Source organism: Peromyscus maniculatus, chromosome 7, assembly GCF_049852395.1.
Source record: "Peromyscus maniculatus bairdii isolate BWxNUB_F1_BW_parent chromosome 7, HU_Pman_BW_mat_3.1, whole genome shotgun sequence".
NCBI lineage: Eukaryota > Metazoa > Chordata > Mammalia > Rodentia > Cricetidae > Peromyscus > Peromyscus maniculatus.
This window is the reverse complement of record NC_134858.1, coordinates 98735141-98747907: the sequence shown is the minus strand read 5'-3', so window position 1 is coordinate 98747907 and position 12767 is coordinate 98735141. Positions and strand designations below refer to the sequence as shown.

The 12767-nt window shown below is 48.7% G+C and overlaps 1 protein-coding gene and 1 long non-coding RNA gene across 2 annotated transcripts in view; one reads left to right on the top strand and one right to left on the bottom strand.

Annotated features, from left to right (window-relative positions):
* Nucleotides 1–1032: 1032 nt before the first annotated feature.
* LOC121830962 (uncharacterized) lies at nucleotides 1033–11227 on the bottom strand. Its single transcript, XR_006074318.2, has 3 exons — nucleotides 11095–11227; nucleotides 9610–9727; nucleotides 1033–1756 (listed from the first exon to the last, which is right to left on the bottom strand). It is a non-coding gene; the product is annotated as an uncharacterized LOC121830962 (long non-coding RNA).
* A 67-nt stretch (nucleotides 11228–11294) lies between these two features.
* Pccb (propionyl-CoA carboxylase subunit beta) overlaps nucleotides 11295–12767 on the top strand; it is a 67564-nt gene continuing 66091 nt past the window's right edge. The window contains exon 1 of the mRNA XM_042281498.2: nucleotides 11295–11564. Within this exon, the coding sequence (XP_042137432.2) occupies nucleotides 11334–11564 (231 nt within the window). The 5' untranslated portion in view covers nucleotides 11295–11333. The remainder of the gene's footprint in view (nucleotides 11565–12767) is intronic.

Here is a 12767-nt window from a genome sequence, read left to right as displayed (position 1 = left end):
TTCTCAACCAGTTGTATGCTATTCTGCCTGAATTTCATGTGGCTTCTTGGAGGGGAGGGCTAGAGATGTAGATGGAGAACGAGCAGGAAAGAGAGTGCCACCTAAGCTGGGAAGGCCATCATTCCTGCCGCACTAAGGCTTTCCAGTGCGCCCTTTTTCAGAGGGGAATGTCTACATTCCTGTAACTAACCACTCACCCAAGTTCGGGAAGTCAGTCAGTAAACTTACTGTTTCCCCAGGGTGAACTTTGGAATCATACCTCAGTTTGTCATTGGGACTTTAGGAGAAAGGGTAGACATTATGTCTCCCCCAGAAAGGAATCTTAGCAACACAAGCATCTTACATAGTGTTTCCTCTGTGTGTGTGTGTGTGTGTGTGTGTGTGTGTGTGTGTGTGTGTGTGTGTGTGTACACGTACCAGGGAGCCTAGGTTCCCTGTTGGTGGAAGTTTCTGTCCTGCAAGCCACTCCCAAGTAATCACACAGAGGCTTAATATTAATCATGGATGTTCAGCCGATAGCTCAGACTTGTTACTAGCTAACTCTTATATTTTAAATTAACCTGTTGTTTTTTGTTTTGTTTTGTTTTAGTTTTTCGAGACAGGTTTTCTCTGTGTAGCTTTGCGCCTTTCCTGGAACTCACTCTGTAGACCAGGCTGGCCTCGAACTCACAAAGATGTATTTTTAATCCATGCTCTGCCACGTTGCTTGGCACCTTTTCTCAGTACAGCTGGCGACTCCCGACTCCATCCTTCTTCTGCCCAGCATTCTCAGATTGGCTCTCCTGCCCAGCTATAGGCCAGTCGGCTCTTTACTAACCAATGAGAGGAGTACATTTTCACAGTGTGCAGAAGGATTATTCCACAGCAGTTCCCCTTAAACTTGATGTGCTTATAGCTGCGGTTATATACACAGAACCTTGAACTTCTGCTCCTCCTTCCTCTACCCCAAGAGTGCGGGGGGGGGGGGGGGTGGGGGGGGGCCCGGGATTACAGGCATCAACCACCATGTCTGTTTATGCAGTGCTCAGGATTAAACTCAGTACTTTGTGCATTTTACTTAATCTTTCTGGAGGGTCAGAGTTATTATTATTGCCATTTTACAAACAAGAGAATTCAGTGAGGAGAAGATTTGCCTGTCACACTGCTGCTGTCATGGAACTGAGTTTTTATGGGACCCAACCACTGTACTGCCAACCCTCAACTAACTGGAAGTTGTGGTGGTTTTCTTTCTAGTCCACCGGGCTGTGACTGGCTCTGGGAGTGAGGAATGCGTTTATATTTACTTAATCCTTTCCAAGTATAAAAGGGTTGTAAAGGAGGAGCTCTGGCAGCTGCCTCCTCAGTGCCTTTTCTTCCCTCCCCCATCCTGGGGCTGTCTCTAAAACAGCGCACCATGTGTCATGGCGGAAGGCAGGTGGTGGCATCCTTTCATTTGGCTCTTCTGCTCACTTTCCTTAGATTGTACTGCAGACTGTGATGTTTCTTCCCAACCTTCCTTTTGCTCACTGGCTCGGAGCCACACTTGCCTTGTCATCTCAAGGCTGAGATTCTAGAGTTGGGGGGATAATGAACCTTATCCTCATGACAAGCAATTCTCTTGATTAAGTCCGATGCTCCCAGATGAGTATATCTCAAATGTCAGAGGCTGCCTCTAGTGATGTAGCGGAGGGTCAGTCGATGATACCTTCTCACAGAAGCTGGGTTAGCAGAAGGGGCTGCCCAGTCAGAGCTTCTGGGTATCAGGAACCACTGGATACTGGAGACACAGAAATAAAGGCAAGAGAACCCTTACTCTAAATAAGCAATGGGCAGTCGGATATGAATAGCCGAGAATAGCCGATTTTTTGAGCCTCTAGATGCTAACCTTAATTGCTTTAGGACACTAGAACTCATGCCAAAGTCTCAAAATCACCCACTATATATAATAGGAGTGGCTGTGAAATTAGCATAATTCACAGAGCCTTTAGGGGATGAGGTAGAGACAATCAAAGGAAAAGATGAGGATAATTCACAATGAAAAAATTTTTTTAGCTAGTGATGGTAGTGTACACCTTTAATCATGGCACTTTGGAGGCAGAGGCAGATGGATCTCTGTGGAAAGAATGAAAGATGTCTCAATCTACTACCGTGGCTCCTGTCTTAGGATGTTTTACATGGTTGGAAAGGGCTAGGGAAAAGAAAGAGTATTTCCTGTAGTCAGGCCTGATGGCACACGTCTCAAATGCTAGCATTCAAGAGGCTGAGGTAGGAAGAGAGCCACAACTTCAGGGCAGCCCGTGATTTAGAGTGAGACTTTTTTCTTTTTTAACAGTCTTATATCATGCTACATTTTAGCTTAAATGTAAAACAAAATCTGTATCCAAAAATGGAGAGAATTACTAAGCTAAAACATTTTGGTTGAGATGAGGAAGACCATCTTCAGGAGTGTTAGGATTGGTATACTAACAGGCAAGGCAAGCTGGAATTGTTTGTGAGTCAAGGGCTCCTGGAATCCATACCCCTGTCTATATATCTGCCATTCCCGCTAGGTATACCTAGTATACCACAATTGTGAAAATACAAACACCGAACACCATTCCCAGGTAGAAATTCAAGCAGCAATGGACCAGAGAGGAAAAGGTCGGGTCATTACTGAAACCAAAGCAGTCATTTTACTGGAAGCCATTGAGTGGGTAGAGACACAGAGACAGGCGAAAAACTACAGGAAGCCAAAAGAAAGGTACAGTCATTTTGTGGGATGAAGGTGTGTCTGGTGTTGGAAGGAAGGGAACTAAAGCCACGAGGAAAAGCAAGTTGAAAGGCGTGTTCTTCATGAAGGCTAAGGGTACCTAGCGGGTCTGAATGACATCTGTAGGAGATGCCTCAAGCAAAGGACTGAACTGGCAAACAGAATAGGCAGGCACCCGGTAACCCGAGGGGCTAGTGCACACAGGGCAGAATTGTGCTACGGGGCAGAATTGTGCTACATGGCCACGGAGCTGGGTGGGAAGTGGCAGGAGGTAGGGCTGAGCAGGAGACTGGGGAAGGAGAAGCTAAGTGGTAGGAAGACAGGAAGTGGTTGGGGAAGGAAAGAGCAGGCTAGACGCTTAGTGGGAGGGGTCAGGGCTGCAAGCTCATTGGCACCAGGAGGACGAGAACCTCCTACCAGGCAACCAGACAAAGCCTAAAATTCTCTACATGGAAGCACTGTGAAAGAGAACTAAAATCTATTAAAGAGGAACAAAAAGCAGAAGGAAGTTCTGAGGGAGAGGAGACGCGTTAACCAGGAAGTCATGGGCAAGCTTTGTGATCGCGTTTGGAACCGGGTGCCTGGAAGTGGACTAAGAGAACCCTAGGAGGAGCAGGAACCTGCTAGAGTGGGTTGAGTCTCAGGTTCTCCAGTGCCTGTGAATGTGGCCTCATTAGGAAAGAAGATGTAAGTAATTAGTGTAAAGACCCTCATTTTTGTGTTGTTTTTGAGATGGGTCCTCATACTGAAGTCTAGGCAAGTATGGAACTCTCTATAGCCCAAGCTGGTCTTGAAGTCATGGCAATCACCCTATCTCAGCCTCGAGAGTGCTGGGACACAGGTGTGTCCCACCATAACCTGCAGATAAAAGGGAGGGTGACATGGTTCATTGGGTAAAGGAGCTTGTTGTCAAGCCAGATGACCTGAGTTCCCACATGGTAGAAGGAGAGAACACATACACACACACACACACACACACACACACACACACACACACACACACACACAGAGGTTTTTGTTTTGTTTTGTTTTGTTTTAAGGATATTTAGATGAGGTCATCCTGGGTTCAGGATGGGTCCTAAATTCAATAATTGGTATCCAAGAAAAAGGGGAGAGAAATCATGGATACTGAAACACAGGAAGAAGTCTGTTAAGATGGAGGTGGAGATTGGTGTTGTGTTACCAAAAACAAGTGGCATTCGAGCTGTCAGACGCTAGAAGCAGCAAGCAAGAGTCCCCTGGACCTTTGGCAGGAGCTCCTCTCGAAGACACCTTGATTTCCAACTTCCACCCTCCAGCACTGCCTTGGGGCGCATTTCTGTTCCCTCACACTGGTTTTCTGCTGGTCTGTTTTGGCAGCCCTAAGAAACTCCAACACCTGCTGTGATTTAAGTGACTACCACCAATTGTGAGCAAAGGTGAGACAGTCGGAGGGAGCAATCCCAAAGAAGGGTGGGGCCTCTCCATGCTGGTCTAGATGGAAAGCCATGGGACTTAGAGGAGCCAGAATGCTAGGGTTAGAAGAGTGTAACCCACCCCACCCCCTTTCTTAGTGTGTGTGGGTGCCAGCGGAGGCCAGAAGAGGCTGTTGGGTGCCCCTGGATCAGAGTCTCAGGTCGTTTATGAGTTAACTGCCTGAGATGGGTCCTCTGGAAGATCAGCAAGTGCTCTTAACTGCTGAGCCATCTCTCCAGTCTGGAGTTTAAACACTTTTACTGAGAGGGCTAAAGAGCGACTGTGAGTGGATTGACCCGAGTCAGCATGAGGGGTGAAGAAAGGGATCAGGAAAGGGTGGTGGAGGGAACCCCCAGGGGCCAGGGCCTGGGCATGGTGTCCTGAGTGGCTAGGGTGTGGGTGCAGACCTGGAGCAGAGTTGAAAGCCCTTCACATTAAGCCTGGGAAATTCGCAGGCCAGGGAGGCAGAGGCTCAGAGTGTCTGAAAACTGGTGGGAGATCCAGAAGGAAAAGCCAGCCTGATGAGGGGGATCTCAGAGAGGAGGGTGTGCCATGGAGGTCAGAGGAATGCTGAAAGGGTGTTATCAACACGTGACAAAAACTCTGGATAGCAGATTGACAAGAATGGAAGAATGTTCTAGACTTGACTTTGGGAAAGGGGGGAAGACCAGTTCTCATTTTCCCTGGGAGCCCAAAAAGCCAGAAAAGGTGAGGTTTTTCTCAGGATAGCTCGGAAAATGTATGTGGTCTGTATAAAGCCAGGCTCTGGGTTTTAGTAATAATTTAGGGGAATTTAAGCCAGAGCTTTGTTGTTGTTGTTTGTTTGTTTGTTTTGTTTTTGGTTTTTCAAGACAAGGTTTTTCTGTGTAGCCCTGACTGTCCTGGAACTCATATTGTAGACCAGGGATGGCCTTGAACTCAGAGCTCTACCTGCCTCTGCCTCCCCAGTGTTGGGATTAAAGACGTGCACCACCACGGGTAAACCAGAGCTTCTGAGGCCCAATCTCCGCAGTCAAGAAAACACAGCTCAGCAAGAATTCAAAATACTTCTCTTTCTCTTCACTTAAAAAACAAACACCGCCACCCCAACACCCAGGAGAGAGGTGCATTATTAATACACGACAAAAATCTTAAAAATGTTCTCTCTGTGCGAGGACAGCCGCTCTCTATAATTAACCCTCTCACACACACCCTTGCTCCTAGGCGCCAGAGGCTCTGCTGGTGAGAACACCTGGACCCCTTCGAGCACCACCGACAGGAGTCCAGCTGCTGCGCTGGAATGTACTGGGAATTTCTGTGAAGCCACACCTTCCTCCCGCTGCTCCCAGCTGAACCCCGGCAGGAATGCTCAGGCTCCCAAACTCCCCCACAACCTTGCTAGACTCCCCTTAAAACTGCGAGGGACTGGAGCGGGTGGGTGCCATTGTTTTCCCCTCGTAGCCTGCAGTTCTAGCTGGCACTGCAACCCCAGGGCAGCTCTCCTCTCTTACTGCCTCTGTGTCCTCTCGGCCTTAGTTGCCCTACTTGACTGCCCCGCGTGTGTGTGTGTGTGTGTGTGTGTGTGTGTGTGTGTGTGTGTGTGTGTGCGCGCGTGCCTAATTCTCCTCTTGACACCGGTCTCTCCGAAGAAAAGAAACCTGGACATGCATCTTCCACTTAACTGCTTCTTGCCATTGTACTCGGCCTTGCTCAAAGTAGCCGCCAACACAAGCAGGAAAGGCCAGACAATGTTGATAGATCATCCTTTATTATTCCAGAAGTTGGGGCAGAAACAAAATATGAAGGTTCTGATGCAGGGTAGATTGGGGTTCCCTTTTGGGGTTCTCAGCCTCTTTCATAAACTAATTTAGGAATGGGCTCAAATGGCAGCTCCAGGACAGTTTTACTAGTGCAAAAGACCCCACCCACCCCAGAGAGACCAGCTGTAAGTCTCAGCAGCTGCCTAAAGGCGGGGAAGGAAGAAAGGAAAGAGCCGGCGGCAGGGAGGTCAGGAACTCGGTGGAGAAGCAGCCATGTGGCGGAGAGGTGCTTCAGAGAAAGACCGGGGAGCTCCAAATTGCCAGGGAAGCCCAAAGAGTAAGGGGAAACACAGTTAGAGAAAAGACAGCAGGAAGAACGGAGAAAGCTATGCTTTCCTGAACACGACTTGCAAAGCTACAATGGCTTCTTCAGTCTGGTAAGCCACTGTGGTAGTGGTGGGACTAACTGTCCTGCCTATCTTTTTTTTTTTTTTTAACGGAACCCACCTCCCTTAGGGTGGTTGACTCCACCAACTGGAATGTCAGGACCCCACCCTGGCCAGAAGGAGTTCTCTCCTAATGGGCCTTCACTGTTGCTATGACAGTTCCTGTTCACCCCTTGTGGTAGGGAGTCAGCAAATGCCACTGGGTTACTCTCCTTCCTCCCTGAGGAGTTCTCAGGAAAATTCTGACTAGATAAGACGGAGCCACATCATTCTGTGACACAAAACTAGCCCCACTATGTCTTTACCAGGAAATCAGAGCAGGAGCCAGGTCTACAGCTGGACATCCTCTGGGTTTTTATCTGTCTCAAAAAAAAAAAAAAAACAAAACAAACAAACAAAAAAAAAAACCAAGAAACTAACCACAGAGCTGGGTGACCCCTGCCTTTTGATGGAGAAATCACTCAATCCCATGAAGGAGACTAAAGACAGAAAAGCCTAGAGCATGCTGGTGTTCACAAGGAAAACCTTTGCTAGTTCAACCCTCTTCCCGGTCCCACCCCCTGCAAGATGGGACTTGCAGCAAGATGGGTATCAGAATAGTACAGATTTGTAGGACAGAGAGGAAGAGGAGGAGCTTATGGGGCTGAGACTAGACAATCTGTCTCTCCCAAGCTCATGTTTAGTCCCCAGAGTCCCATGTTAAAAGTATCAAGAGGGTAGAAACACGATCTGACCACAGCAGTAGGGACAGAGTCTTTTGAAAGTCGTTAAGTTATTGAGGTGGAGCCCCATGATTGGATTTTGGTGGCTTTCTAGAGAGGAGACCATACTCATACCGATCCAGGGCATAGTGAGTAGACAGGAGTTAGGCTGGCTTGAGGAACACTGGACCCTGGTAGCTGTGTTTCCTCTCAGTTAGAGTGTCCCTTTGTGGTTTAACCACTGAAGCCACACTTGTGTTCTGGCTGTATCAGAAATCAAGGCTCCAGGGCAATAACGCACAGATGTTGCGTTGGTGGAGACATGGAGCCACTAGTTCATCACTTGATTTGGGGTTTGATTTCCAGCACTGCCACAGGGTAGGGGTGTGTGGGGGGACACATGACACCAATCTCCCCTGTCCCCGCTCCCCCCACCCCCACACCAAACCAGACTACTAAAACCACGTGGAGAAGGGCAGGGAGAAAGGACTAGCTGGAAGGATCGACAGTAAGACCCCTGTGTTTGACTTTCAACTAAGCACTGATGATTTGAAGTTAAGAAAAACTTTCCCGGGCAGTGGTGGTGCACACCTGTGATCCCAGCCCTTGGGAGGCAGGTGGATCTCTGTGAGTTCGAGGCAGGCCTGGTCTACAGAGTGAGTTCTAGGACAGCCAGGGCTGTTACACAGAAAAACCCTGTCTCAAAGACAAACAAACAAACAAAAACCCAAAGCAAAACAAGAAAAGAAAGAAAGAAAAGAAAAGAAAAACATTCCTTGCTTCCCTGACTACCCAGGCCAGTCAGAAGGAGGAACTAAGTAGACTGCCTGGAAGAGCCCAGGCTGGAGCAGAGCTGGGAGCAGGTACAGGAATTGAAAAGCGTGACTCCTGCTGTTGTTGCCTGTTTGTTAGATCAACTCAGCTTCACAAATTCACTCTGAAAGCTTCCTAGCTGTTAGGGATAGTTCCAGGTTTAGGGCAGAGTGTGAGCCAGCCAGCTGTAGTCCTGGTTTCTAAGAGCAGAGAGAGTTAAAGAATCATAACATAGTGTGGCATGTGCTTCAGGAGTCAAACCTCCAAGAAACTCTAAACCGCCACTGCCCTCACCTCCGGATGGGAAAGTGAAATAAGGGGAGGGGGACACGGCTACTCCTAAAGTAGGGAGATTTGTGCTGTAGATACGAGGGAGAAAGCAGGCAGAGGGGAGAGTCCGGGCTGAACACGGCCAGCGGACTAAACCAGACCATGAGAGAGAGAGGGGGAGGTAGAGCAAGAGAGGAGCCAAAGACCAAGAGGGAGCCTAGGCCAAGAGGCCAAGAGACTAGTGTAGCCAAAATGGTTGAGTTCTATAGGATCAGGCTGGGGAAGGGAGGCAGAAGCCCAGACCCTAGGAGAGGAAGGTTTAGGGTAAGAGGCGGGGTGAGAAGTGCTGGGAGGAGCCACAGGTACTGAGTGATGCTGGGAGAGCTGGGGGAGCCACCAGAGTGATGCTGGGAGGAGAGCTGGCCATCGTCCACTTGGATATGTTAATAGGCACCTTAGTCAGCCATTTGTTCTGGCTTTCTGAGACCTAACAACCTCCAAAGTCCCAACTGTGGACATGCTCAGTCTTCATAATCGTATTCAATTATTGGTTTCCAGTCTCATTTGCCACCATTTCTCCAAAGTTGGAGACTTAGCCAAGTTTAAGTGCATATGTGTGAATATAAATATAAATAAGCCAGGAGATTATATCTGTATCTATATCTAGGCAGGGTGTCTTAGTGTTTCTATTGCTGTGAAGAGACACCATGGCTACAGCAAATTATAATTGAGGTGGCTCACTTACAGTTTCAGAGGTTCAGTCTATTATCATCATCTTGGGGAACATGGTGGCTTGCAGGCAAACAATAGCATAGAATCCTACATCTTGCAGGCAACAGGAAGTTGACTGAGACCCTGGTCTGTATCCTGAGCATAGGAAACCTTAAAGCCCGCCCCCACAGTGACACACTTCCCTTCTTCCAACAAAGCCATACCCACTCCAACAAAACCACACCTCCTAATAGTGCCATTCCCTATGAGATTATGGGGGCCAATTGCATTCACACTACCCCTGGCTGGTCTAGAACTTGCTATGTAGACAGGCTGGCTTCGAACACATATATATCCTCCTGCCTCTGCCTCCTGGGTGCTGGGATTAAAGGTGTGTACTATCATGCCAGGCCTCTCTTCTTACGATACTGCTTGTTACCTCCTCATGTATACTTAAACACAAAGCAAATCCTCCCAAAGCTTTAGCCCCTTGTCTACCTCTCTAGGTTGTCAAGGTCCTTAAAACAGAGTTCTAAGTGCAGGGTTAAGAGCTCTCTCCCCTGGTGCCAGACAGATGTAGGTGATCTTTGCTCCGTCAGGAGACTTCAGGCCTTGGACATTTCAGCTTCTGTGCATGTTAAGGAAAACAATCCTTGATCTGAGAAACACAACTTGTGCTCATAGTTCAATTCTTGGCACACAGAGGGCTCAAAAATGATTATTCAGCCATGTGGGGTGGTGCATACCTTTAATCCCAGTAGTTGAAAGGCTGAGTAAGGTGGCTCTCTGTGAGTTTCAGGCCAACCTGGACAACATCATGGGTTCCAAGTCAGCCAAGGAGGGCTACATGAAGTCAGACCATGCCTCAAAAAGTAAATGAAAAAAAAAAAATGACATTAACATTAAAGTGTCAGGCCAGAATTTCAACTTTATGAAAGTCCTGGCTGTGAGGTGGATCTAGGAAGGGTTAATAATCAACTTTAGCAGGTTTTTTTTGTGTGTGTGGCTAAGAATGAGAAATATGCACCTTGTACTTTGCCTTAAAGACCTGCCAGTTACCTGGGTAAACAAATGGAAAAGCATTAATAGTTCAGGTTCAAAAGCACTGGAGCAGTGAGTCTTGGATTTTAGCATCTGAACTAACCGAAGGTCATTTTCTAAGGAAGGCAGCTGCCCTGCCCCCATTTTCTGATTCAGTAGGTCTGGGGCAGAGTCTGAGCATTTGCAGTTTACTTTCCTACTAGCTCCGAAGCCATAGTTGCTGTGTTGACAAGGTTCTCTCCCTGACCAAGCTTTGGTCAGGCTCTACTGAGCTCCCCTTGAATAGAACTGACCTCTGTCTCAGGTCCTATCTTACAGAGTGTAGCTTTACCAAGAATCCTAAGTCGGCCAAGCCAGAATCCTCCACCCTTGATAAGTGATCACCCTCAGTATTTGAAGGTTCCTCCTCCACTGTCGCCCAAGTGACATCTGAGCACCCTGGCTTGCCTTTAGCAAAGCACACCTTAAGTGTGTCCGATTGTCCCTTACCCTTGCTGTTTCCTCTTAATTTTCCATCCATTGAACCCCCAACTCAATAAATCTTGTTCTTGTCGTATTGAGAGTCGAGGCCAACCTCTCTCCCCTATTGACCAGTGGTCCTCACACCTAAAGCAATGGTCCCTGAAAAGGTTTACATCTCCATCCTGTGTCAAGTGTCATGAACTTAAAAGATACCAAAAAACTTTGTGTGTGTGTGTGTGTGTGTGTGTGTGTGTGTCAGAGTTTGGGTGTGCATATGTGGAGGTCACAGGACAACCTGGGGCGTAGAGGGTCACTTTCTTTGTGTGAGGATTGGGTTTCGTTTGCTGCTGCATACGCCAGGCTGGCTGGTCTGTGAGCTTTCTGTGATTCTCTTATCTCTATCTCTGTCTCTCATCTCACCTAAGCAACCTCTTACAGACACTCATTTCTCTGGCTGTACAGAGTTTGGGGACCCCATCTCTGGTCCTCATACTCGTATTGGCAAGGACTTTAACCGCTGAGCTGAACAGCTCTCCAGCTCCCCTCCCTTTTAAGAGATTCTCATAAGACTCTGGAGCCCAATATCTAGTTCACAAAACATTTCAGTCTTGGCTCCATATCAAACCTACTTCTGTGCGTGTGAAATCTGGATATAAATTATTGCATGAGTAAGTTGTAAAAGCAAAATCTGGCACAGCATTTGGTAAAAGTTGGTTAAAGCTTATTACGTATTCATTCTAGGGGGGAGTGGGTCGACAAAGCCTGGAGTCTGGATGGCTAATGCAGAGCAAGGGATTAAGTCCTTGTCCTGTGCAGCCACACGGGCACAGATCTGAGAGGCAGGTATTTCCTGGTACAGCCCGGCCAGACCTCCTTGGGCCCGGAAGACAACGCCAGAGGCTGCCAGGAGCATTGGTCTCAGCGACAACGCGCAGGCGCAGACCCGCTTTGGCCACGGTTTCCGCGCATGCGCCCTCGGGTGCGCTGGGCCGTGTGGCACGCTGGCAGAGTAAAAATGGCGGCGGCGATTCGGGCGGTGGCGGTTGGAGCGAGGCTCAGGGGTCTCCATTGCGGCCTCCGCCCCAGGATCCGCGGCCTCTGCAGCCAGCCTGTTTCAGTAAACGAGCGCATCGACAACAAGCGCCGTACCGCGTTGCTGGGCGGAGGCCAGCGCCGCATAGACGCGCAGCACAAGAAAGTGAGTCCAGGACGCCAGCGCGTCCCGCCCCTCCGCCCGCGACCTATCACGGTGCGCCGGGCTCGCGGCGCCCATGGCCTCCCAGCCAATAGGTGCGGCGCCTGGGAGGGGCGCGGCGAGAACTTTCACCTGGAGAACCCAGGGCTCCCGCGGGCGTCAGTGGAGGAGGAGGAGCATCTGTGTGCTTAGCAACGTCCCCAAGTGGTGGTGGGCATGGATTGGCTGGCTGGCTGGATCTGACTGGTCTCCAGGAGCGCTCCACCCGAGCAGCTATGAACTTTTGGGAAAGTTAGTCTCTAGAAATCATCTTAAACAGAATAATGCCTTGTTAGAATAAAATTGCTTCATGAATCGGCAATAGGCTCTCAATTTTAGACCCGATTATTCTCGTGCTGTCGATAGAGTTGTGGCTTTTTTTTCCTTCAACGATGGAAAGAAATAAAACCGAGGCGCGTAGTATTAGAAATAGCTTGGTTACATTCACATTAACCTGGAGTGGTGGTGGTGGTGGTCGTGTTGGTGGTCATGATCTCCGTGCGTGCAAGGACCTGGTGACACCTGTGCCTGAGGAAGTCAGGTCGGCCTCTTAAGAGTTTCGGCTTGTGTTGATCTACTGGGTAGGAGGCAGATGGACTTTTATAAACTCACAAACTGCTCTGCAGTTTGGCTAGAGTGGGCAGCCGAGGCACTGACACACTGCCTGGATTTTCAGGCGAGAATCACAGCTTCAGAGATAAACTGGGGAGGGCGTTTAGCAGCAGAAGAATCAAGCTGGGAGAGGTGACTCTCGACTTGAAGCCAGACTTGCTCACTCAGTGTGGCCTTGACTCATGCGTGATTCTAGACCTGAGAGCCCCATGTGAAGAGCACACAAGTCCTACTCAAGTGTGGCAAAAGATTTTTTTTTTTTTTTAGGGGCACAGGGGATTGGTTTTGGTTTTTCAAGACAGGGTTTCGCTGTGTAACAACAGCTCTGGCTGTCCTGGAACTTGCTTTGTAAACCAGGCTGGCCTCCATAGATCCACCTGCCTCTGCCTCCTGAGTCAACGGGGGTCGTAAATCTTGGTCAAATGTTGATTCAGATGTCCTGAGTTACCATTTGAAAAAGGCCTAAGGATTTGACACTTAGGAATGTAAATGTAGTTGAAAGGTTCCTGGTGAGCAATACTCTCCCTCACTCCCTTGGGGTCCTGGTGAAGGACC